Consider the following 27,334-nt stretch of genomic DNA (forward strand, 5'->3'; position numbering starts at 1 on the left):
ATGATCAAAAAACTATAGGAGACTTACAGTACTTCGTCGCATATTCTCCTGGCGCGTTTCGTCACTACGTGAACTGCCGCGTACAGTGGATATAGAAAAGCAGTGTAAGAAACCGCATTTGGAATAGTTATCAGTGATATTTGTAATTACTCGATTTTCTCGGCCATAAAACAGATAGATGGGCATCACAGGAATAGGGCCTTTCGTCCGTTTTCCTGACTTTCAGTTCTCGTGCCTTTCATTTTCCCCATCAGCAGCAGCCACTGTTGGTATTTCTGGATTTCCTCTTATTTCTACTCGGTTCGTGTCCGGATTGTCCGGCGGTGGCTAAGTCTTAAGACCCATAAAACCCATGTAGCATAACTAATAGGTCTTTGGCCAGAGAGTTTTGTTTATTCTTTGCTTTGCTTTGCCTTGCCTTGCTTTGGCTATGCTCTTGTTTTGCTTTTCCGAACCGCCCCTCCCCCCCTCTACCCCCCATTGCAGTTCAATGGACGAGCGTTGAAATTGTTTTCATTATTTCATTTCATTTGGCCCGTGCCATGTGCACCTGTGAGTTATTGGCCAGGAATCGAGCCGTGGATTAAAGCCAAGCTTCCAGCGCTGCCTCCCCTTAGTTTTCCCTCAGTGCTGCTTCGTGGAAAACCCCGCAAGAGCCCTGAGAAAACAGCGATCCCCCCCCTCCACCCTGCCTCACCCTTTGATGCATGCTGTGGCAAAAAGTATGAGCCATTAAATAAATACCCGTTGCAATCTGAAAGGGCAAAGAAATCGCGCTGCGGAAAACGTTGCAAAATCGAAAGAGAAAAAATAGGAGAGAAAATATAGTTGCATAAATGGAAAAACGTCGCCAAAGAAGTTCAAATAGAAATGCATAATTCAAACTTAATGCAAACCATGCGTTAGTCACACTGATGTTACATAATCACGTTCAGTTCGCGATGTGATTTCTTGGAAATTTCGCAGAATATTTAAATTTACAATGTGCACTTTGGTTTATTTAAATTCTGCAGATTGAATGCATTTAAATTAACAATATATGGTTGCTCCAAATGCAATTAAATTATATTTTTTGGAATATTATGTATATGAAACTCTCAACTGCCCAGAGGCGAACTGATTCGCGAATTTGACTTGAAAAACCATCAACTTTTCACCGTGATCGTCCAAAGGACCAAAGGATTTTATCATCGACTGAGGCGCACACACCTACACCTACACACACACAGCTGTGTGCTTAAATCAAATATTGGCAGGTGTACGTGCATGTAAGCCCTGAATTATGCATGTGTGCGTGTGCCTGGCGAACGGCGCTCGAGCATAAATAAAATAATTGCATATGTCGCGTGACGCAATTCACCTGTCTACCCACCGGGAAGTACCCCCCTCCCCCTCCCCCCTTCCACCCACACCGCCCATTTCCGCCGATTTCCCCAAGTAATTCGCATATTTATTACATGCGCATGCCAACTGTACGGCACGATGAGCCGATTACTAGATAAAGAAATTAAATATACTTGCATTTAAGCCGTGTGATTTCTGGATTGCAGAGACTACCTCGTTTTATTAACGCTAGTCCACTTCAAAACTAACCACTTAACGAATGGCGCTCAACTCGGTTTGCGAAAATCCCGCATTTACTCGTATTTTTTCAACGCATGAAAAATAACGAAAATGACCCCAGCGAATGTCACAATTAAAATTCATGGTGGGATTTCGGCCATCTATCACGGATCGGCGTATTGTCCTCTTCAGCAGTGCCACATTTTCACTGTTTTCATTGGCATTTCCACCCATTCCCCCCATTTCCCCCCTTCATATAGTACATAAGTACATATGTACATATGTGTTTCTCTTGCAAGAGTTTAAACTCCCCACAATATCATTTTTTGTGTTAGCTACTTTCATTGTTCCGGCACCAGGGGCATCATAAATAAGAGCGGCAGCAAGGCGCATAATCGACGCATCCTGTGAGTATTGCACACGAATGTATCGCAATTCGAAATGCACGAAATGTATATTAAACACAGGGGTAACACTCGCTAAGCGGCTTACAGGTCACAGGTCAAGGCACCACCAGGCATTCGCTATTGGGGGACACTTCCATTCGGTGGCAAGGAGTCCTTCATATTGTCATCTTCCAGGCAGTGAGAGCACTTAAATCATTTGAGAGTTACATTTACCTTTTTTGATTAACTCCAAACTGGCAAGTAACTGCTCATTGGCCAGGGTAATTAGGTACGATTTCCAGCATTGGAACATTTTGCTTTCCCTTAGGGCTTTTATGAGTTTTGTGAATCTCCACCTGGCATGCGAATGTAATTCTCGGTTATTTAGCTCCAGTTACTAATACTTTCTGCACTCTCCCCCGCACTTTCCCTCCGCTTGCCCAGCTTTGTCTCACTCATCCGGTCATTTGTTTGGCTCTCCATCAGACAGCAGCTCATTTCTCTAAGTCGCTGCATGAAATTTCATTTCAAAATATGAGAAATGCATTCGGCAACTTTGCTGCCACACACATGCACTGCGAGAAACGCATGTGTGAAGTTTCACCAATACCTAGTACCCTTATGTAATTATAACACAATGGTTACTTTTTGCCCAAATAATTACTATATCCACTCGCATTGCATTCACTTTGGAGTGAGAGTCGAGGTACAGGGTAATCATTTTTCTCAGCATGGGTGTGTGTATAGAAAGTGGGTGGTGCAGTGGGGCGTGGCTGTTCGACGGTGGGCGGTGGGTGGTGCCCCACTATGTATGTTGACTTTGCCCAGAAGGTTTCGCTCTGGCACTCGGCTCCCTTATTTATTCAAGCAATTGCCACTGTCAACACAGCGCACATTGATAGGCCAATGATGAGGAGGAGCAGTGGGAAAGCGGAAAAACCTGGGGCGGGGGAATAGAAATCGAAAATAAATTTTCAAACGATGAGGGAAATGGAAATGGCGACGGCAAAGGCAACGGCAACTTCTTAGCACTGTCTGTCTTGCCTGCAATTGGACAATTCTATTTTTGTTTATCTTTGTCTGTTGCTGTGCAGCTCATTTCGTTCATTTACATTTCCCATTTTCCATTTCGCCAGTAAATGTTGTGCACAGCAATAAAAAGGAATGGGAGTGTGAGTGTAAGTGTGACTGTGACTGTGACTGTAACTGTGAATGGCGACAGGCGACAGGAGGCGCTGACACTTGCCGGGGATTGTCCTGTCCCATCCTGAAACTCAAGGAAGTGTTCGAGGACCAGAGGGGAGTCGGGGGTCGGAGGTCCTGGGTGGGTGGCCTACAATATGCTCAATGTCAATTTGAATGGGAAATGACTTTGGGGGAGAATCGCTTAATAGCGACTAGCGAGCATTCCCTTCATCCGCAAAGAAAAAGGTGGATTTGTGTCGCCATAGCTAAATTCGCAATAAAAATGTGGAATATTTCAGCCGGCTAAGGGATTTATTCATGTGCTATAACATCCAACGATATTTCTCAGTTACCATATAGGAATATACCTTGCAAGCAAAGGATATCTGCTAGCAAAACAGGACCTTGAGCAAGCTCTTGCCGAAGTGAAGTGGAAAGCCAGCAAATTGCTGCAAATCCACTTATTCATTGCCCAAATGAAAATGGAAAATGTGCTTTTCTTTTCTTTTTTTTCGTTTTTTTTGGTCTGAAGAGTTCTTATGGCATTATGCCTAGCCATATCTATGCTTACGACTGCCAGTGACATGCATAAATTAACGCTCTTTAAAGGCCAGTGAAAATGGAAAGGCGCGAGTGCTGCAGAGCAGGGAAAGCAAAGGGAAAGCTGCCCGGAAAAGTATGCAGCAAGATTTGCCGGCCTGCCATTTACGCAAATAAATGCGCCAAACTTTTACACGAAAAACGAGAGGGAAATGGGAAAAGGGAAAAGGCAGGAAGAAATCAACAAGGAGCTAACTGAAAGTCCGCATATCCAAATCCGAATCCGAATCCCAATCCCAATCCAAGTCCAAGCCCAAACTTGCCGTCTGAGCCAACTACTTAGCGTCAGCGACAGGCGTTTCGTTGCCACCCTCGTTTCACACTTTTTCCCAACTACACTGAAAAAAAGTGCCCAAGTTACTTACATCAGTAGACGATATAGAATTTAACTGATCTATAACTCTAACTCATTGTCATATCAATCACGTTTTTAAGATATACATAATTGATAAATTTTGCAAATTTCTCTGATTTGTAACGAATACATATATTTCCATTTGCGTAGGTGGCAAAGTTGAGTGCCCGTGGAATGGCGTTTGGAGTCGCCTCAAATGGTGTGCGCTATTTTGTTTTAAATATATAAACACAGTAAATATAAAAGTATAAATAAATATAAAAATAAGCAAACGGCGGCGGCTAAAGGGCGGCCAAATGTTTGGGCAGTAAAAATTGTTTACGACCACTAAAGGGAAACCGCGGAACACGACACGACAAGGACATCAGGCACAGGCGTCTCCACCCACCAACCATCTCCACCACCACCTCCTCCGCCCCCTTTGAAGTTGGGGCCACTGCCAGCCACACCCACTGCATAACCGCAGGTCACCATATTGCCAATGTTTATGCGGCTGCCTGACAATTTTATGCCCCTGCCGCCCGGGCGATGGCCAAGCGATTTCGAATTTTCAATCCATCCCGTCGAAGAGGCACTCAAAGCGGCCATGATTCAATTTAAGGGGCCGTTCGGCTTCAAGTCCAAAACAAAGTTTAAGCTTAACCACTTTCTGGTGGAGCCACTCTTGTCTGCCCCACCAAAATCCATCAAAAGGGCGCTCAAGTACATGTGTTTAAGCCATAAAAAGCAACGAATGCCAATGAATTTGGGAGCGTTGCTTACTTTGAATTTATATGCGAATGAATTGCAAGATGAGAAACTAATTTTACCATAACCTAATTTCGAAGTTTTCTGCGGCAAGCAAAGCAACTTAACCTTGGGCAACCCCAGCCGGAGAACACAACTTGATCCGACTGGAGGGACCAAGACAAATGTGGCTGTCAAAAATGATTTCAATATCACTCCATAGCTGCTGTGGCGCCGCCTTTAACCCACCTTTAACCCACTTAGACCCACCGGGCCAGGAATGAGAGCTGCCTTGCCTTTCCTTTCCATTCTGCTGCTCCTTTTTGGCCAGCTAATCTGTTGGCTAGAATATCGGTGTGGCTGGGGCCAAAGTGCCGGGCAGCAGGCAGGTAGGTCTCCTGCCTAAAATTATGCAATGCCCGGGCTTTAAAGTAGATTACACGAAATTTGCACACGAAGGCACAGAAGCCCACGACGGGCATTAATCACGGCAGAAACTCCTGCCCCGACCATCCTCCAATCCTTGCAGCCCTCCTCCTATTGTGTGTGTGTTTTTAAATAGTTGGGCCACGCCCACTGGAGGCGGGAGAGGGGAAAGGGAGGAGAGGGGAAGAGCTGCAAATAAATTGCCAACGTGCCGGAATGCAACGAAAACCCTTTGGGTTTGTGAGATTTTTCCATATTGCTCCTTTTGGCTCCGCTGCCATTAGACTCCCGAAACTGGTTATGCAATCCGCTCGTCCTCCCACGAGAAAAAAATCACAAAAACAAAAAAAAAATAATAGAACAACAGCACACACAAAAGCCGGAAAATTAGCATAATTTTTCAATTGTCTCTGGGGCACGTGGCGCAGGTCTTAAATATTTACTTAGCGCACTATTCCAAGGAATATTTCATCGAAATCGTACATGAGCTGCCGAAAAATAATTATTTCTCCCCATACACTGGCTGCATGGCATATTGCCTTTTTGTGGCCGGTGTGTCGTCGTCCTTAAAAGTTCCTGTTTTTTTTAAGGTTTTTTCGCTTTTTGCACTCGCCAAATATTTTTCTTGAGCTCAAAGTGAAATGGCATAAATCATGTTCAATATTATTTCGCTTTTTACCCGCTCCGTTTTCGTTTTCGTTTTTCGCTTCGTACTGCGGATGGCCTCGGGTTAAATGATTTCATTTTGCGGCGAGATGACAACCCTGGCAGGAGCTGAAAAGCAGCACTTGTTGCCCTGTTGATTTGATTTTATTGCCCAGGAAGCGCACAAGAAAAGTATTGAATGCCAGCGTGGGGAGTGTGCAGGATGAAGAGGAGTGAGGGGGCGGCAAGGAGAGATCAGGTTAGGCAAACATCCGTTGGCCAAAGTGGGCGGTGGATGTCGTGGCCAAGAAAATTGCTTTTGCGGTCGGCGCTGCCGACTCTGTCGTAATTACCAAAAATGCCGCAGGTCAACTGCCGGCTTCTTTCTTTCTTCCTGCTCCTGGCTTCCTGCTCCTGCTCCTGTTCCTGCTCCTGTTCGTGGCACTTGGCACTTGGCATTACCAAATTACGAGCGAGCTGGCATCTCGGCAATACAACTAATTTGTGTTAAAATTCCATTAGCCGGCCCAGCAAGTGATTGGCTCTCGTGGCCGAGCGTGGCATGAATCACCATGAAAATCAATCACCAAGTCCCATCACGCACCGTGATGAATGGTCGGGAAATTCAGATGGCCCCGGGGCCATCCTGCTGATGCGGATGAGTGGGGCATTCCACATCAGCGATTCTGCATATTTGGTGAAAGGATCATCATCCATGTGACTATTTGAAATTATAAAGCAGATTAGACATCGTAGTGAGCCATGCCTGCCAAGCGGGCACGTCACACACTTTATTCAGATTGTAGGGCAGGGCAGCAGCACCAGTTCACATATTGCTTCATTCAGAGTGAAATCGGGCTGAGAGCGGCATTACTCCCAACATTGTGTAGACTTCGTAAAAGTTTTGTACATTTTACCGCACTCGTTGTAAGGCTACATTTTTTGGTATTCGGTAAGTGGAATCGCGCGCCTGATCGCATAATTGAATAATCGAATCGCATCGAATCGACGAGCCAATTCCCCGCAATGCCCCGGGGCGTGTGCTTTTAAATACCGGATATTAATTGTGCGCACTCTTGAGAAGTAATTGAAAAGGCCGAAATGCGTTCACTTTGATGTAGACACACGACTGCATTGCCTAAGATGCTACGCTTTTTTCTGATTAAGTTTTTATTTTTCTGATTGCCGCACAGGAATTATGGGGGACGCCAGTGGCACACTAAATCTGGATGGGAAGGAGGTGGATTCCCTGGAACGGCGTCGCCATGTGGATGAGCCATGGAAGGATGGGATCTCTGCGCGGACCAATCGACGCCACCAGGAACCCCTTAGATGCCACCATGCGAAGCTCCGCGGGAGGGCGATGTACACGATTCTGGGTGCCACGACGCGGGTTTTCATAGGAACAGCCACTTTTTGGTGTACTTCTTCACTTTTGCAATTTCATAGCAACTATTTTGAATGCCACATTCGCCCGGTAAATACGCAAGCCCATTGAGTAAGTGAGTGAGTGTCGCTAATCATCCATCCACAGGTGAATCGCTTTCGCGAGGGCGCCGACCTCTGCGCCGTGGGCTTTCGAGCTGTCTACGCCTGGATGCGATTGCAGGAGCCCCTGGAGCCATCGATGCCGCCGGAGAAGCTGGTGGTGCTCATTCACACGGCCATGCAGCTGGAGATGCCCAGACTGCTGGCGCTGTGCTATAGACTCCTGTGCACTGAGCGCTTTCGGGAGGAGCTCGCCTATCAGGTTTATCTCAAGGCATTGAAATATCCGCAACTCGAAGCGCTGCGCAAGGTGATGCTCCAAAGGATCGGCACGGCATTTGTAGCCGTGATTGGGGGACGTGATTTTGTGCGAATGCCGCTGGAGGATGTGATGACCATGCTGCAGCAGGACTCGCTGGGTGTCAATACCGAGATGGAGGTGCTCGTGGGCATTGTCAGGTGGCTGACCGTCAATGCGCATGAAATTGCAAGCGCGACGCCGCCACTGATGGACTGCCTGCGGCTCACTCTGTTGCCAGTGGCCATGCTGCACAAGTTCTGGAACAGAGCCATGGCTCCATCGGAGCCCGACGAACCCTTCATGAACTTCTTTCGCGGCAATCCGGCGATGCGGGAGAGGATCAGCTGTGCGATCACCGTGGCGCAATTGCAGCACTTGTACAGGACTCGTCGTGGGCTTCTCGAGTCCTGTCGCGCCAGGGGCTTCCTCGTCGATATGCCCAGGGAGTGGCTGTACGACGAGGATTGCTCCTATCACTTGGCCAGGCCCAGTGCTCCCTATTGCCACACAATCCATGCTCAAGTCGTCATCGACTACGCGCTGCGCAGGAATGAGCGGCTCACGGAATGCGCAGAGCGATGGCGCAGACGTTTTAGACGATTTTTGTCGCCTGCCGAGGATCTGCAGCCCATCGCCGAGGTGCCCGAGGACAAGGATGAGGAGGCCGAAGTGCCAGCAGCGCCAGCAGTAGCGCCACCAGTGCCAGGAGTGCCAGGAGCACCACTGATGTCAGCAGCAGAACGTCTGACTGCACGTCCCTCCGCCATCAGGCGTGCGCATGAAGCCATTGCCCGCGAACTGCAAGGCCTACGGATGGTTCTCAACGCACTGATGGAGCGGGCACACCGACGGGCTGAGCTGGGCCTTCGACTGGAGCGACGCATTCGGGCACTTGAGAGGGAAAACTCGTCGGGTCTCCAGCGCCACACAATCCGCTATGAGACAAATCGAGAGAATTTATATAGTTTGCGTGTGGTGCGGGAAGCTGACCTCAGCAATACCTATTCCGATTCCGATTCCGATTCCGACTCCGAGGTTCAGGACGCCCAGGAAGCCAGCGATTCTTATTATTTCGAGCACATCTGTCGGCTGAGGGAGTTATTCCTGCCGGAAACCGAGGATCCTGCCCAGGAAACGGCCGCGGAGGATGTGCGTCCCATGGAGAGCATTGTGCTGAATAACGATCTGATGATCAGCAAGTTATTGGCGCAACTCGATCGCTAGGCATTTGGAGGCACAGTCTATATACATATCTATTTCAAAATTGCAGTTAACATACACCAATCACGCCAAGCGGCCAATTTTCTCATTGTTTGGAGTTACCAATATTGGATTGTAAATTACACATGAAGCCACCACAAAATGTTCGATTCAAATGCCCCAGAAATGTATATATTTTATAAAAAAAACAAAAACCAGGTCAGTGGTCAGCTCTATAATATATTGACAATATTGATTGGTAGATATTAGCGGGCTATAAATTCGGTGAAATTGGTTGAGGGGAATTTTCCTCGGTGGCTGTCACAATTTTTCAGCTGTGGGACAGCTGTGCTAAGCGCTTTTATCACTGCGCTTTTATTATTTCCGTCCGTTTAATTAAAGCAATTTATGCCGATGAATTGATTTAAATTATTTGTGCGCTGCTCCTGTCACCGCCGCTGTCCCAAATGGATTTCTTGTGTTTTGCCCGGCCAGGCAGCATATTGAATGTGGAGCAGGTGTCGCGAATGCGAGGAGCTTCCCCAGTTTGGGGGCACACAAAGTGCGCTGGCCAGTAATAAATAATCTGCCAAGATGCTGCACCTTGGTATTGAATTTTACACATCTTTGCCTCGTCTTGAATGTGAAAATGTGAAAATGCTCAGGTTCTGTCTCTGTGTCCTTTGCCACAACCGCCCACAACCGGTTTCGCATCATTAATGTTGTCCATGCGGGGAATCCCCGTTGCTCATTTCATTTCTCTCTTTCTCTCTTTGTGTGTGTTTATTTTGAGTGTGTGTGTGCGTGTGTGTGTGGAATGTGCGTGTGGGGAGCATACACGTTTTCATGTGTTAACGAGTTGGAAAAATTATTATTACATTATTATTTTGTCGGCGACTGGAGTGATTCAACGGCAAACGGCAAACGGCAAGAGGTGAAACCACCGCCTTAACCCTTGGCCACCTTAACCCCTGGGTGGTGGTGTGTGTGTGTTTTTGCACGGAGCTTACAGTAACAATAAATTTCAATTTTTCACACACACACACACATGCATACGCATTCATGGCGCATTTTACTCCTTGGGTTTTCCGCTGGATTCATCCTTCTTTTTCGTTTCCGCTTTCCAGGACGAAGGACGAAGGAGGAGGGGCGAAGGACGAAGGACAGCCCCTGAGCAGCTTGCGCTCAGCAATTTATGCGCTTTACGCGCTTTTGCTAAATAAATTTATAATGCCAGCATGCGCACACACAGTCGAGGTAAGATGCAGATAAAGTTCGGAGTGTTTCGACGGGGAAATACCTCTTAATTGCACATTTTCACACGCCTTTCAGCCTTCAAATGAAATAAGAAAAGTATGATATTTACAAGCCTACTAGCGCATGTCACATATAATTTCAAAGCTGCTCATGTTGTGCACTTCAATCGGCATACCCTCAGGTCTCTGTGCAATTCCAGGGTATCCTGGAGACAGACAGACGAGTCGAGAAAGTTACACAGTTACAGTTGCATAGCCCCCGAAAACTTTGGCGAGTTTTAGAGCGTTTGTCTTGCCTTACTGTGGCGCTGGCACGGTGCGGGTACAGTGGAGCCTGGCCCCTGTGCTACCCCAGATACATTTGTATCAACGATAAGTTGGCGCCATGCATGCGGTTTGCTCATGGCAAATCCCCCAAACATTTCTCCTTCTTCTGTGTGAATTACGAAAATTTAGCTGCAATTAAAATTTGTTGCTTTCTGGGTATCATAATTTTATAAGTTTGAAACTGCGACTGCAACTGGGACTTGGGCCGAGTCGTCTCCGTCTCCTGCCACACTCGTATAACAAATTACGAACAGTCTTGTGCATATGCTAAATATAGTCGTTGTGTGCTCAGTCGTTTGCTTATGGCGAAAAGCATTAGTGCATTATGCTGTAAGGCTCTATGGCTGCATTGTGTTCTCAATCGAATGGCGGCGGAATTTGAATGGGCTTCAAAAGTCCCGAGCAGCATTTATGTTTTCTTAATGGGTGTCAAATGCCCGTAAATTGACTGCTATTAATTACATTGCATATCTGCTATAAAAAGTTGTATTTAAACTGGCTGCCGCTCTGTGACCAGAAATGGGAGAAAAACTTTATAATGTTCCATTAATCTGGGATTTTAGCCTGGTTTGCGGCATGCTGCAGCATGCGGCCACTTTATGAAATTCTAATAAGTGTGCGGCATGTGTCATGTGGCCCGATTAGTCCCGTATACGGGTATATATATATATATATGTACGTACCTATATGGCCGCATATATGCGGGCCTGCTGCGATTACGGGCAGCACAGATGCCAGACTTCGGGTCAGCTTAAGAGCTTCCGTTGCAGGCCACACCTGTGGCCTCTAATGCGACTGCACTGGCAGAAATTTAAAATCAAAACTGGCTCTAGCTAATGCAGTTTGTAGAGTATGACCCTGTGAAATTGTGCTCAGTGCACTCAACACACTGACTGGCAGCGTGCTATATGCAAATGCCACCATGTTAATGCCACAAATGCGCCTAAAATTATGTTAAGCACTTGGCAGCTTTGCTCTTGGTCTCCGGAATCTACGCAGATGGATGAAGGACGCGGGGTTAAGGACTGAATGTCTTTATCCTTCCGATGGCTGCTGGCTGCTGGGGGGTGATTGGAAGGGGGGGTGGTTGGGAGGGGGTAACTGGATTGGAGCAGGGACATGGAGCAAAGGCTGGGGCTCAAGTCCTGATGGCTTAGGCTCATTTATAAATCGACGACAGTAAATTATAAATGGAATTACTATTAGAAGTCTCCTCTCCACTCTAAGCCCCTCTCCCTCACACCCTCTAATTGGTGTGTGTGTGTTGTGGCACGCTTACATCAACGCCTTTTGTAAAATTGAGTTGTCCTCTGTCCTCAGCAGAATGTGCGAAAGGGTAGGGCTTCTGACAGACAAGCGAGGGCTACATGGGGATATGGGGCTATATGTATGGGGACTTTGAGAGATGGACAGAGGGACAGCAAGGGGGCGGGGGAAAGAGACGTCTATATATGGGGTGTCGCCTCCGCAAACACATGAATGTTGCAGTATATTAAAGTTCAAAAAGGCAACGACAGAATGACTTAGAGAACGCAATCCCTTTTTTTTCTGGGTCTTCGGGGGGAAGTTGGCAAATCAGGGGGGGGGTATGAGGTCTGGGCGTAGGGGAAAATAGGGGAATCAGGCGGAAACAGAAGGAAACAGAAGGATTCGGGGGCGGCGACAACATCTGCCATTTCATGTGGGCGTCTGGCGAAAGTTGAACAACGCCAAAAGCCTAAGGATGACAAGATGCCCGCAAAAAGAAACGGGGGCAAAAAGTAGAAAGTAAAGCTCGCCAAGGAGAAAGATGGCTAAAAAATGGTCTCCCGAAGCCCAGAAAGCAGGAAAAGCAGGACGACATTGGCCTGTTGGCCAAAAGCGAAAAACAAGCAGGCGAAAGTTGAAGACTGAAGGGAGAGGAGAGGGGACGTGACAATCTACGCTCTACCATCTACCATACAAATAAAATGTACTTTCAAGTTATGGAAATATGTTGCAACTGGTAGTTTGCTCTTTTAAATGTTTATTTATTGTTAATATTATTACTATTTTTGTTATTTAAATGCAGTTCTTTGTGCGTGACTCACGATGACATCGCCAAACGGCTTTTAGCGCGGATTTGCGCTTAGCTGGGAACTAGAGAAAAAGACGAAAAGCCTCGCGAGTTTTGCCATTTGCCGACTTCTCAGCCCGGCAGACGTTGGTCCTCCTGCTCATTCGCATCCTGGTGGTCCCAGCCATTTCCAGCCCAATCTAGCCCAATCCAGCTGCAGCTCCTCATACGAAACGACGACGACATGGTCGGATGGCTTAGGAAGTAATTTTAACATTGTAAATCCTTTTGGAAAATTATAGCGACAGTCAGCTTGTAGTTAGTGGCAGCAGGCGGGATATACGTACATGTAGGTGGGTAGCTGGGTGTACAGTGTGTGTGGCATGCAGCAGGGGCGTCCAGGGTGCGGGGCGGGGCACACATGGCTGACTAACGTAGATGGAAACGTAGACGGGGCTATCATAAGATCAGGCACACACAAATTGTGTTAGCTGCTCCAAAATGCACAAAAATTGTGCAAAACACAAGTAGACAAACAATTTTAGATAGAGATGGAAATGGTTAGATACTGTGTATGATAGCTGCACTGCGAGAAATGCCCGAGAAAGAGCCATAAACATATACAATCAATATAATGATTACAGAATATTAGTTTTAAGATATGCCACATGGACTCTCGTAATAAATAAATATTCATAAGTATGGTGATCCTGCCAATTCAGTTGCAAAGTGCCAGTTTTTTGGGTGTGCTTTTGAGGGCCACACATCTGCGACAGTCGAGCGCGAAAATATTCATATGACATTTCGGTCGGACAGAAGTGGCTGCCTGGGAAACACAAGGAGCCATTGGCAAAGCCAAAGAAGTAGCAGCCAAAGCCAGAGCTGAAGCCCAAGATGAAACTGGAGAGCGAAGAGCGGTGGCAAGGCAGAGGAAAGCGGTGGAAAAGCGGAGGAAAAGCGAGGGAAATGGCGGAAAATGGCTGGGGCAGATGCAGCTGCTTTTGCCCGCCGGGTGAAAGTGGGCAAAGTGAGTCACATAAATCTAGCTGGCTGGGAAAAAATAATGCAAAAAGTCGCACACAGCAACTACAACTCGTAATAGATCAGACGTTTATCCGACCCAAAAAGTATGCTACTCCCAATGTTAATAACAAAAGACAAAAGCTCATACATTTATGGTGAAAACGATCCTATTTGCTCTGCATTTCCAGTTGCTTTTTGTGCAAATCAAAGACTGAAATACGCACTTCCAAGTTTCAAATTGGAACAACAAAGGCGGCACATCGACCTCCCGATTAAAGGGTATAAAATGATATAATGCATGCATTCCCAATTTCCAAATGCCCTCCTTCTGCATATAAAATATGTGCGGGAACCTAAAACCCACATTGGAATCTTCATATATGCATTACATATCCTACCCATGCCCATGCCCACGCCCATGCCCATATAGCCACATTTGGGTTATGGCTTGGATTTATTTCACCATTCGATGCGAAAAGTCAACTGAGTGGCAACGATTTGTGGGCTCGGCCAATTCGCCAATTGACGTAACATATGGCGAAGAAGGCCCAAAATCGAATTATGCTAATGACAGAGATTGATATGGAAATCGAAAATGTTTGCTAGTTTCAAGCCTCAGTTCGTGAAGGCCATTGAGGTCTATTGGCTATTTGATCCTGTTCATCTGCATGGTATATTCATAATATTGCACTCTGGAAAATCACCTTGCACGCCTCAAAGTGGCACAAGTTTGGGGCAGATAACTTGGCCAACGTAATCAGTAAAGTTTTCGGCTTCCTTGGCTTTTGACATAGCATTGCAATTGATTTCGTGGCCCTGCTCCACGTGTAATTAGATTTGGCCAGTTGACTAGAAAGTTGGTACACATGGACCCACCGAGAACTAGAGCCAAGTTTTCCCACATGCCCATCCGCATATTTTTCAATCTGGATTTATTTCCATTTCCTGGTCTGGTTTATCATTGCTTCTCCACTGGCTTGCCAGTGTTAGTGTTAGTGCCAGTGCCGCTGGGGTAAAGTTTTGTTGTTTTTATGGCGAAAATTGAAATTGCAAAAGTCGAGCTTCGGCAACTTGATATTTTATTCGAATGCAAAGGCCAAATCCCACATAATGCATCTGCAAATTGGGACAAACAGCATGTATGTGCATACATACGTACATACATATGTACTTGTAGTATGTGCAGCTGTCTGTTTTCCTGCCGTGGGTGGCGTGGGTGGTTGCCGGAGTTACCACGGATTTTCTTGTCTATTTTGGCGAGATTATGGCCGCCACACGTCCGCCATTTCCGGAGTTTCAAGCCAGCGCCGAATTTGAACATTTTTCGGTTACATGTAGGCCGTAATTTATAGGAGGCAACACTGTATTAAGCTGCGGGCTTTTTTTCCTCGCAGAGCTGCTTATGCGCCGCGAACTTGGCGCAGTTGTGTTCGAGCCTTGTTTCTGGCCAAGAAAAACATTGCAGCTGCGATGATGAACAGCGCAAGCTGTAAAGTATTTTCCCAATTTATCTGCACTCATTTTCATACTCTACAGCGAAACGGAGGCGTTTGGATTAAATATCAAGGTATGTTTTGCGTCAAATTGGGAATTCTATTATAGTGTTTACCTTTCATTATATGCTGTGCGATATTTTCAATTTTAAACGACTTTTTCCTTGGATTTGGAGTTCCAGAACAAGAGTGCTTGAATACTTCGACCTGAAGTTAAAGGGACTTGGGCATTCATGAATTTGTGTTTCACGAAATGTACTCCTTGGAAACGCGCGCTTTACGGAAGTGGGAATTTGGGTAGGATTTTCCTGAGCGATTTTCAGCGGGCTGGAAAAACCCCAAGCTAGGCTCAAGTTTTGAAGCCATTTTCCTGCTTCTTTTGGCATAGTTTGGCATGCGGCCGAAGTGGAAGTTGCACCGCAAGTATCTGTTGCAACAAAAGTCCAGGCACAAACTATGCTCCATGCAACTTCGCATTCCCACCGTCCCCCGCCCACACCCCTTGGAAGTGCTCCACCGCCCCTTTCCAGCCGCTTTTATCCCCAGGTGAAAGTCGAAACATTATCAGCACTGCATAACAGCCCTAAAACGACGCCGCAAAAATCTGTCATTTTGCTGCCAACTTTATTTCGCTTCTTCTAAGTCCGCCAGGAGAAGGGAGGGTCCCCAAAAGGAGCCACTCAAAATTGTTGCATTGTTGTTGGTCTGGCAAATTAGGCAAATTGAGTGAGGACCGCGGGACATTCTGGACAAAATAGGAATTAATTCAAACCTGACTTAAATTGGATTCCATGAAACGGTTTCTCACCTGAAGATCAAAGCGGTTACAGAGCGCCATCTGTGGGCCAGCGGCAGCTCTAAAGATATGTCCGCCATTTTTGCGAGGAGAGAGGAGAAAGAGGGAAAATAGAGAGTGGGAAGAAGAAGGAGGAAAAGTTCAGTTCACTCGCTTTTTTTATTGGATGCAGACGCGTTTTGCTGTCGATCGTTGATTTTTCGCGATGCGGTTCGGAAAAGTAATCCGCGTTAAGTGCGTAACTACAAGGTCGGGAAATCCTAAGAAAATGTCGTCGGTGCTTATTTAAGGTGTTTTAGTTTAGTTTAAAGCCGCCTAATTGTGAAATAAAGTGTGCACTAAAACGGGATACAGTTCCGTTAGCTTTGCATGTGCTCGAGTGCGTGAAGAGAAAGAAGAAGCATTGAGTTTCTGTGTGTGTGTTGCTTTTTTTAGTGATTTCAAAGTTTGTGAAAGGAGAGAGAAAATATTGTGTTTAGTGATCTGCGGGCATTGTTCATTCCAATAAATAAGAAGGCATTTCAAAATAACTGGTGAGTGATTTTCTACAGTGATATCAAGCCGCCAAGTTGTGAAATTAAACGTGCAGTAAAACGGGATAGAGTCCCGTTAGTTTTGCATGTGCTCGAGTGCCAGAAAAGAAAGAAGAAGCATTGAGTTTCTTTGTGTGTGTTTTTTGTTGCTTTTTTTTGCGGTGATGACGAAGTGCGTGAAAGGAGAAAGAGAAGTGTTGCTGTTTTTTTTAAGTGATCTGTGTGCATAGCTTATAGCAATTAATAGAAAGGCATTTTATTTATTTAAAGTGTTTCAGTTTAGTTTCTAGCCGCTTAATGGTGAAATAAAACGTGCGTAAAACGGGATAAAGTCCCGTTAGTTTTGCATGTGCTCGAGTGCCAGAAAAGAAAGAAGAAGCATTGAGTTTCTTTGTGTGTGTTTTTTGTTGCTTTTTTTGTGGTGATGACGAAGTGCGTGAAAGGAGAGAGAAAAGTGTTGCTGTTTTTTTGATTTAAGGCGATCTGTGCACATTGCTCATTTTAAATAATAAGAAGGCGTTTCAGCATAACTGGTGAGTGATTTTCTACAATAATTTTATTTCAAATTAAAAACCGATAATTATTATTAGGTAATTAAACATATATTGTTTTCTGCTTAAGTTTCTTACTAATTTTTGTAGTACCAGTGTACTTAAAATATATTTTTGTAACGATCCTGTAAAATGGCATTGCAATCGACCACAAGCGCCAGCCAATATGGCTCATTTATTTTACAGCAGTGCCGAAGCTTAAATGAGAAAACATGGCTTATACGCGGCTTAGCACACCGATAAGCCCTGTCCTCCGGGTAATTGTTTTTATGCCCGCTACCCATTGCAACGCTGCCACACAAATTAGACTATAAATCGGCGCCAAAGTCCTCGGACAAGCGGCGAAAATCTCGGCAAATCCTCTCAACACGTCTGCATATGGAATTCGCGGCCAACGTTTTAATTTAATTAAAAGCCAAAATGCCGGCTAACAATTTTGGCCACCGAAAAGCGGCCGACCACTGTACCATGTACTACTGCCCCTCCATATGTACATACATATGTGTGTTCCCTCATATTCGGACATGAAATATGTATTACCGAATTACCAAAGCGGCACAGACCAAAACGGCAGCGGAAACCGCGAAAACCGCACGCCGGAAAACTAAACATGGCCCAAACACGAATGAACACGGCCAACACAACGTATAGCGAATGTTGCCAAAGCGAACGTGACAAAAATCGGTTAAATTTAATCGCAGTTAGCTGAAAAAAAGCAGGTTCTAAAACAGGGCAAAACGTTAATAGTTTGTTTTTGGCAATTTCATCTTAAAACCATGTTAGCTTGTGCTTTATAATCAGCGGCATTAAGCTTAAAATAGTTAGAGCATTTATAAAATCACTTTCGCCGCATCCCTTCTAAATTCTCGGTTAACCCACAGTTGGCTGTTAAGTAGCCAAATTGGCAGCACGGTTGGCGGTTCTTCAGTGGGTTAAGGCTGGGGGTGAAGGGCTCCTCCGTCTGGATGTGGCACCTGCTAACTCGTTAGCGCTTAGCCGGCCGAATGATATGGCCAATATCAATATTGACATTAATTTGCGACTCAACTGTGTGGAGCCGGCATTTTTCTCTATGGCCGCAGTGAAAGTGCAGTAAAAAGTTAAAAGGGGGACAAAAAACCGGGAAAACCCGGGAACATCAAGGGAAAACCAGAAGGCGCTGGGCCATATCGTATATCATTGTGCTACCCAAAAACTGCAGCAAAGAAAATGAAAAATGCCGTCGGCTGGGTTGTCAGACTGTTGCCACAGTTGCTGGTCCACTTTTAACACCCTTTTTTAACCCATTTCGCCTACATCAGATATGCAAAGAAAAAATCATACCTCTGTGGTTCGACTTGTTTTTATTCTGTATTGTGTAGCCACTCTTATTTTGAATATTGGGAGCTATTGCTCCCAGCGATTTTTTATAAAATTGCTACAAATGGCCTACAGTATAGGATATAATTTCAAAATTTTCCCAATTGAAGCGCACGACACGGGAATGCCCCGAAATAAATTCGAATTTGGGGTTTGCCGCTGGGTGGTCGGGTCAGCAGCAAGGTTATTATCATGTTAGGACTGCAGCCAGCCATAAGTTAGCTGGAGAACCGCAGGCTCTTTCGTCCTGCTTCTTGTTTCAGGCTTTCCTTTTCTGGTTCGGGCTTTCAGATTCCCTGCTGGGACGCAAAGATTTATTTATCTGCTGTGGGGGCGCATGCTTCACCCAACTTTTCGCCTGCAAAAGCAGACAATGTGTCATCAGTGGGTCTCTCGTGGCATTTAAATATTTTGCCGCCAAGTCATTAACATTATCAGTGCACAAAAATGGGCAAAACAAGATGCAGTTTCGGTTGCACCGAAAACCCTGGCAATATTCATAATAGCGCGGTTCATTAGGGTGTAATTTTGAGTGTCGTTTGCATTCTGCGGGTTGGCAGCAAGAAATATGCGGTCTGTTAGGTGCCTCCTAATGGCAACTTAATGGCGTCTGTCCTTGCCCCACTGCATTCACAAATTCACGAAATGCGCATTTCGATTACGCCGCCCCGACGACAATCAAGGCAATCCTTTTCCCAGCCTATTTGGCGTACCACATGGCGTATGACTAATCTATGTAAACAATTATTTAAAGCGCTCTCATACTCGAAGTAATAAAGTGGAAAATCGTTGGCGAGCTGGGTCAATTGAACTTAAATTGCTAAAAAGCAAAACAATCCAATTACACTGCAAATTGTTAAGGTGGCACTTTTTGTTTTTTGTGATGTTGCACTCTCTGAATTCCTCTATTATTTCTCGATGCTCGCCCGTTGGCATAATTAAATTTACCTGCGCTTAGTTCGGCTTTTTGGGGCTGTCCTTGTTGTTTCTGGCTGCCGTTCATGATGTGGCTGTTGTGTCCATGTTGCCCATTTTCCCCGTTTTCCCGCTTTCCGACTTTGCCATTTTCCCGCTTTGCCATTTTCCCACTTTACCGTTTTCCCGCAACAATCAAGAAGCAGGTCGAAAAGGAACTTTTCCCCATCCTGTTCGCTCTCCTGGGGCCGCAAACTTGTGTTCATATGTTGACATATTCGTTAACATCTCCCCTGAATTTTTGCAACCGCTTCACCCCTGGCTCGGTCATCTTCAATTTCCATCGGTTAGTTTAATGAAAATTTCTGACATTTTCACTTGGCTGAAGGAGAGAAACGGAAAATCCCGCTTGGCTTTTTGTTAGGTTTAATGCGCTTTTTAGCTGGAATTTTTAATCTCGGCTTACATGCACACCTAATGATCTTTGCAATGCTTAATTGAAATTTCATTTTTGAATCGGATATTTTTTAGGCAATTAATTATGCGGGTCATGGCCAACGGTTCGTATCAATGAGCATGCCACGCCTACGCATTAGCCCGCCCTCAATAGAAATGGTAATTTAATCTACTTTGGGTCTTAGCACTAATTTAATTTCAGCTTTTTCCATTCAATTTATATTGCATATTATATTTTCGTGTTATTAGTATCGATTTCAAAAAGAAATCGTTCAATTCCAGTACTGTGTATTTGTTGGGCATTGTGTGGTTTTATCGATACAATCCTTATAGATAGTATCCTTATGGATAATTTCCTTATGGAGAATATCCTTCTTAAACCCTTTCGGCCGCAATCTCCACAAGCTGTTCACCAAGTGGATCGTTAAACAGATTGGCCAACGACATAATTGCGGAACAAACGGAATGGAACAGGGACGCATAATTGACGGGAACAACTGTGCTGCTAGCTGGTGCTCTATCCCTGTCCCTGTCGCACCCCTTGCACTAGCCATTCATTTGTAATCATTTGGGTGTTAAAAATTTTTGGCGCATTCATTGCTTGTGTTCCCACTTGCCTCTTCCCCCCTCTTCCATCGCCCCTTTGCCTATTTCTTCTCTGTGACTCCCTCGTCAACGGGTGGCTGTTGTTGCTGCTTTTGGTGACGCTGTTGTTTTTTACAGGCTCCATAAATCTTAATTTTAGCGCATGCAAGGACAGGATTTAAACTGGCTAAGGGCGGAAACAGGGTGGTTTGGGCCACAACCCAGGGGGGGAGGGTGGCGGGTGGTTGTGTAAAAGTGACGGTGGCAGGCTGTTGGCACATTGCTCGTTTTGAAGTTTTGAGCTGCACTTTTGACGCTACAAGCTGCCTCCCGCCAGCCTGGCCCAAAACAGTTGGCCAAAAAGAGGGTCTCGGCACAGAGAAATATAATTTCAATCTGTCATAATTAGCCAAAAAATGGAAAAGTCGCACCATGAGTCGGGAAAAAAATTATTTACAGCCTTATTTCTTAATTAAACTAATTCACCGATGCTTGTTAACTTACTATGTATTCGGCTGCGCTCGTAAAAAGTTTCTCTATACTTCTATTATATTTTGTGCAACTGAGACTGCTTTCTCTGAGTGTATCAGGACTCGACGGATGAGCTAACTGAAATTTGTCGCAGCCACTGAGGCGAAGGCATCCAAAAATGGCACAAGTTTTGGCGCGTTAAATTTAATGCCTTTGTTTTTGCCACCCCCTCATTTCAGCATCCCCACCCACCCCTTCTGCCCCACTGTGTGTGGGGTGTTCACAAGATGTGCCAAAAATTTGGTCATACTCAGCTCCCGAACTCGTAAGAAATGCGCTTCGTTTTTTGGGTCGCCCCATCAGGACAGGAAAATGCCCCCCTTTGCCTTTTCCTTGAGCTTGATCACACCCCCGCAATGACATTCAACCACCCACCCCCACCCGCACCCGCTCCCCCACCTCGACAACTTTTCCCCACTCGATGCCCTCTGGCGTAAGCAAAACGCATTTTGAAAGCTTTTAGCTGTTAATGTGGCATAAATTTGTCTTTGTTGTTGTCTTCTCGGGCACTTTTTTCTTCATTTTGTGGGCGGAAATTGAAATAAAAAGCAACATCGGCTACGAGATCAAAACTTCAAGTGCCAGGGGCTCTGGACCCCCGGTCCAGTAACCAAATCCCCGTTCCAGTAGATGGCCCTCAACCACACGGCAAAAATAAGGACATTTGGTGTGCTCTCAGCTGAGAACTGTGGGTTTTGTACTCGAACGTGGAAAACATTAAATATGGTTTGTAATGTTTACTATTTTCCGAAAGCAGTTTATTTAAGTAAGATCGGCCTGACCCATATATTATCATTTTAAATGTCATATATATATTTTTCTTTCTCTGCATGCAAAACCCACCGAAGAACCAAAAGCTGCACAGCTGTGCGGGCAATTCGAATGTTTGTTGTATATAAATTTATTGATTTGCATTAAAATGAGGCAAGCGCTCGTAAAGTGTGTCATTTCGGTCAAAAGCAACAGGGGGCACAAGGAAAGAAAGAAACGGTTGGGGATGTTGACATCAAGCCTGAAACATCACTTACCCTCTCTCAGTGGCTCCAAATTGAGATGGATGACATGTCAATGAACTTGCGATGACTTGCAAGCCGAATCCTGTCATCCGGTTGCCGCAGACAAAAGCCTCGACTAATTTTCCACCGAAACGAATCTCGATTGCAGGCAAATTATAAAGTCGATGGCGAAGAAGATACATCAAGGGGGCTGGGCTGATGAGTAATGATGGTTATATGTGTCGCAGCAAATTTATTCAAATGTCTTTTCTTTTTTTTGTTCGAAATGACTTCGATGTACTGAAAGGAAGGACCTTTAAGTAGGAGAGATTTTAAAGCGGAAGATTTGTGAGTGCAAATACAACAATTGTGTGGCTGAGCTATCAATGCGCTGGCTCAAAGTGCGCAAATCACTTAGCCATCAATTCAAGAATTTCCGGGCCAATTAGCAGCGTTATTTGAATGCTGTCTGGTTTGACGAGTCCGGTAAATTGGAATCCGGTTCAGCGCACTTTTCTCGCTCATTTTTCGACTGCGATAATGTGCCATTCAATTAACACATCGGCTGTCGCTTTTAAGTGCAAGTCGATTATGCTGTCAACAGCTTTGCGGTGACCAAAAACCAAACAGCAACAGCAAACCCGGCGAAATAATACGAAATGTGTGTAAGTGTGTGCATGTATGTATGTGTGTATCCAATTCAACGGCCAATTTCTGGACCGTGTTGGCTGGGCAAATAAAACTGCCGACAGCTCTTTTCGCTCATTAATTTCATTTTTTCATCCAGTCAACAATTAACCAATCGTCGATGCTTTCAATGGCCCTCATCAGTGTGGAATGCTCGAGTTTTATTTATTCAATCAGTTGTAAGTTGCAACTTTTCTGACATCTCCAATTTAAAGGATTTTCACTACTTTATCCCCACAATCTCGCTTTTTCCGGGTGACTGTGTGTACGCGTGTGTGTGTGAGTTTGTGTGCGCTGCACACATTTAATTATAGAATAATCTTTGATTTAATATGAAAATTGCATAAGGGGGTGAGGCTCGTTGCTGGGGCTCTCTCAATAGCGTGCTGGCCGCGTTGCAAATTAATTAATTGCCGCCATATGCTAATTAAACACTCTTTTTGCCGAGTAATTTCGCTCATCCCACACGTGTCGCCATACAAAAAGTAATCACATAGATATGTGGTATGTGGTATCGCATGTACTATACAATATAAACTTATATTCGAATAAATATTCATATATTTATACACATACATATGTACATATGCACACACCGCGATGGCAAAACTTTTTGTTTTTTCCATGCATAATGCAAACCCATTCATGCGGTGCGGATTAAAGTGGCAACTCATTAATTTGGAATTCCAAAGTAATTATATGGCCAAACAGTGGCCACCAATCCGCCTAATTCCGACATAGACTTCTCATTCTTCTAGTCTATATAGGGTTTAAAACCATGAATATCAATAGCATAAGCGGAACCGTCTGTTGATCGCATCTATAATATTTCTTTAATAAAGTAATTAGTAAAGCTTTTAGGCCATTAGTTAGTTCTGGCAAGATAAATTCTGTTGGGCCAAGAAAGTGATCTACAAAACTTAAATTCTTTCACGCAGGTGCAACGGTTAGGCTTTGGGCTGTTGGCCATTTGTCCTCTGGCAACCTCGAAATGTTGCTCAACATTTCGGAGTACTCAACATGTTGCCGGCCGATTGCGCATGTCCTGGAACTCACAACACATCCGGGCAACATGTTGCTGGACACTCTCATTTCGGCGAAATTTCATCCGAGGCGCCGTCGCTTGTTTTGATTTGCGTCGCTTGTTTATGTTTTGCCCATCCTGACAGGTGGTTGTCCCATGTGCGTGTGTGTGTGTGCGGCGTGCATGTGTTAGTGAGTGCCGCAATATTTATGCATGGCAATTGCTCAATGTCGACCGTTGTCTGGCCCTCAAACCCCAATGAATCTAACCCCAGTTTCTAGTTTTACACGGTAAATGAACGCATTGTCGTAAAATATTTATGAAACTAAAAATATTATACCCTTTTTGCAAACTAATTAAAATATTAAAATGATAACAAAAACATTTGTTATAAACATACAAATATTTCATATAGTAAGCAAGTAGCATTCCAAATGTTTGGCCATTTCCGCACATTTCCCAGTGTAGATTCCATTCCCCAGTGGCTGTCGTTCAGCCAGCTTAATCCCATCGCGAGTCCGCTCTCGCTGGCATTCTTGCATTCCCGTCAAGCGTCAATTTATCATTCCTGGCTGGCATTTATGTGTTTGAGCTGGTTTTGGAGCCGTTACCTTAGCCCTCTTATAATTGTTTCTCTGTTTCCGTTCGGATCCCGAAATAAACGCGGCATATTCAATTCGCGAAAAACATCGCAGGATGTCCGGGAGCCTGGGTACCTTTGCACCTCCCATGGGGAATCCGAAAATGTTGTATCTTTCACATTGTTTAGCAGAGTCCTATTAGTCTTTTTTCCCCCTTTTTTTCGCACAAACTTTGCACATTCTCCACCTGTCGCTGTCACTTTCAACGGGGCTATTGCATTGGCCGAGTGCCAGTTGGCCAAGTTCGTTGTGCCCGATTCGGAGGACCAAATCGGATCGGATCGGATCGGTGGAACTCTAGCGACTGGCGACTGGCCGTCTGCCATATGGAAGAGAGTACTATGCGAGTCCTGCGGCGATGCAGCATAATTCGCCCCATGCAGTTACGTATAAGCCGCTTAAGGACAGTGGAGCCTTTTCGTCTTCAACTCCTGAACTCCTCGAAATCACCCCACCTCATCACCCACCCGTGCGATGCGGCAGTGTTGCTACATAAATCACTTTTCCATTCGCTATACCACGCTTTTGCATAGATGCCAGATGTACAGTTGTGCTTGCCCCAAAATGTAGCAAAATATATTTGTAAGTGGAGGGGTTTCAAAAAAAGATACGTTTAAGCTCATAAGTGCTGATTTGCAAACGTGAAACGAACAGTAACTTATACAGTCTACATAATTTGTAATTAAAATCACAAAGACAATGAGAACGGATAATATTTTTTTTATAAATATTAAGTTACTAATTTTAAATATCTGTACTTAAAAAAGGTTTATTCAAACACTTTTTCGGTTGTTTTGGATTAAGACTTGGGGGCTTCTTTCGCTTAATTGCTTTCACTGAAATGAGAGCCCTTTGTCTACGGTTTTTTTCCGCCATCCTGTATCCCGAATCCTTTATCCTTCAGTCGAGTTCTAATCCTAGACCTAGACCTAGGGTCCAAAACAAAGCTAAATCGCACACAAAGCCAATTGGCCGGCTTCTAACTCATTCTTTCTATTTTCCCCGCCGCTTGTTGGCTAAAAGATGTTAGCTAAAAGGGAACAAAACGAAGCCACGCACTTGTAGTTACAAAGCGGATACTCATTTAAGTTGATTCACCGCACCAACAACTGCACAAAGGACGCGAGGACGCGACGTCAGCCAATGACACTTTATGACAATTGCACTTGGCGGCTGCTCCTGATGAAGGGGGACCCTGAGAAATACTGGGGGATATATGTACGTATGTATATGTATCCCGGACGGAGGTCCTGCAAAACAGGGTCGGCTTTCTCTTGGGCCAGCCGAACAACCGAACAAAGCAGCCAACGAGGACACAACAAGAACAAACAAGTGAAAATCATTCAGGGAAAACAGCCGTCTGCCAACTCCATCTCGAAAGGAAATCCGCGTACGCTGGGGAGCGCAGAAAACTCTACGCAAAATAAAACAAATAAGAAAGTTATTGTATTGGTGTTTGGACTAGACGATACCTAGTGTTTAGAACAAATAGTTACTACCAAATTTGTTATACAGTGAAACATCTCAGCAAATATATTGTGTATGATTTTGACACAAACTTAAAACTGTCATGATACCGATTAGTGTTTATTATATTTTACTCTAGCAACCAAAAACTCAAATTACACAGATCCCTTCGATGCACTCCTGAGCTCCACAAATACTAGGTGAAAGCACAAAAACAAAAAGGAATCGTAAACAAAATGCCGGAAAAGGCAAAAAACATGGCGACAAAGACGACGGCGACTATGGCGATGACTATGACTCCAAACCACGTGCTCCATATGCTGAACATGAGGCGAATGCGAATGCGATTGCGAAGGGGATCTGGGCATACATATATGTATATATATGACCAAGAAAGGGGGCACGGGTGGTGGAAATGCGGAGATGTGGAGATGAGAGCGGCCCGACGTCGCCGTGATAATGACTTTTTGTCTCTGCTCGAATGTCACTTGATGTTTGTGGGCCCTTCGCTTCCTGACTACACTCGGAAAATTGTTGCATCCAAAGACTAAATATAAATATATATGTACATATATTTATAACGTAAAGTCAAGCTGTTACAACATAAGAGGTACTCGTTAGCTGCAAACCAAGGTCCTTTAATGGAAATTTCAATTTAATCGAGCACGCGTTTGTAATCAGCATTTCTATGGTTGCAGTGTTTAATGCTCTTTGTTGCTTTTCTGGCTGCTGCCTTTGTTGTAGCAGTTTTCGTTTTTATGCCTCGAGGTCATTTAAGTTCAACCCGCCACAGCCGCCTTCTGATTAATTGGCCATGAGGAAGTGACGCTGCTGGTGAAGCACACCGGCAAGGAAGCAAAATGCAAAAAGGATCGTAGCAGGCTGGAAATTCATAAAGTTGGCGTTGCCTTTTACTGTCACAGGTAGCTGGGACTTTTGTTCCCACACCTAGCTCATAACGACTGAGGCCGGCCGGCGAGTCGGTCACAAAATTTTTCTACACTTTTACATTTGGTTTCCCAAAAAAAAAAAAGAAAACGGGAAAAAATATCAACAATTTTACTAACATGCCCGTCACCTACAGGACACGCACACTGCCGCAACAGCGGAATCTGGTCCCCAATCTTCTGAGGTCCATACTACATGTCCTGGAGGAGGCGCGCCGACCCATGAGTGAAACAGAGCTGAACTTCGTCCTGGGAATCCAGTACCGACGCAACGATCCGGAGTTCTATCGTCAAGTGCAAATCAATCTGCGCGATGGCGTCGAATACGGCATTCTAAAGCGCCAGCGAAACCACTTTTCGCTGCGATCCAGACGACTGGGTGAACTGATGTCTACTCTTGGATCCTCGCCAAACCGATGAACTTTGGGAAACCGCCATACCTATACAAATAAGGAAGATAATACCCCGAAAAAGAACGTACACAACCTAAGAGAACGGAACACCATACGAATCGCCACACCCCTTTGATTACACCCGACGAAAGTACACTTAATGCTGTTGTTTTGATTATTTGGCCGGAAAGTTAACAAATTATCATGTCGCATGGGGCTTTTCGTACTGATTTAATTGTCTTAATGTGCAGGTGCACAATTAATTTACATTTGGCACCGATTTTTTACGCCCGATTGGCCCTCAGATGGCAGACGCGTTTTGTGGCAAATATTTGTGGTTATCTAAATGAAATGCGTGGCATTTCAATCCAACCACAGAGGGGTGAAGTGGATATGAGGTGGATATTTGCATTGCACCGCCAAATATGCAATTAAATCATAAATTA

At 45.0% G+C, this 27,334-nt stretch overlaps 2 protein-coding genes across 2 annotated transcripts; both read left to right on the top strand.

The window, feature by feature from the left end:
- Positions 1–6,677: 6,677 nt before the first annotated feature.
- LOC122624209 lies at positions 6,678–9,114 on the top strand. The gene is made up of 3 exons (XM_043803680.1): positions 6,678–6,838; positions 7,080–7,363; positions 7,421–9,114. Exons 2-3 carry the CDS (start codon positions 7,085–7,087, stop codon positions 8,897–8,899), a joined length of 1,758 nt encoding a protein of 585 aa, XP_043659615.1. The 5' UTR covers positions 6,678–6,838; positions 7,080–7,084; the 3' UTR covers positions 8,900–9,114.
- Positions 9,115–26,498: 17,384 nt separating this feature from the next.
- Positions 26,499–27,049, top strand: LOC122624468. Its single transcript, XM_043804017.1, has one exon. The coding sequence runs from the start codon at positions 26,617–26,619 to the stop codon at positions 26,914–26,916; it is 300 nt and encodes a 99-aa protein (XP_043659952.1). The 5' UTR covers positions 26,499–26,616; the 3' UTR covers positions 26,917–27,049.
- The last annotated feature ends 285 nt before the right edge of the window (positions 27,050–27,334 follow it).

Source organism: Drosophila teissieri, chromosome X (genome assembly GCF_016746235.2).
Source record: "Drosophila teissieri strain GT53w chromosome X, Prin_Dtei_1.1, whole genome shotgun sequence".
Classification (NCBI taxonomy): Eukaryota; Metazoa; Arthropoda; class Insecta; order Diptera; family Drosophilidae; genus Drosophila; species Drosophila teissieri.

What these genes read in the sequence shown, in the direction of transcription:
- LOC122624209 (XM_043803680.1), top strand. Translation starts at nt 7,085, where the DNA reads ATGGGGGACGCCAGTGGCACACTAAATCTGGATGGGAAGGAGGTGGAT. An exon ending in TTGAATGCCACATTCGCCCG is followed by an intron (nt 7,364 to 7,420) that starts GTAAATACGCAA and finishes ATCCATCCACAG; the next exon opens with GTGAATCGCTTTCGCGAGGG.
- LOC122624468 (XM_043804017.1), top strand. Translation starts at nt 26,617, where the DNA reads ATGCCCGTCACCTACAGGACACGCACACTGCCGCAACAGCGGAATCTG.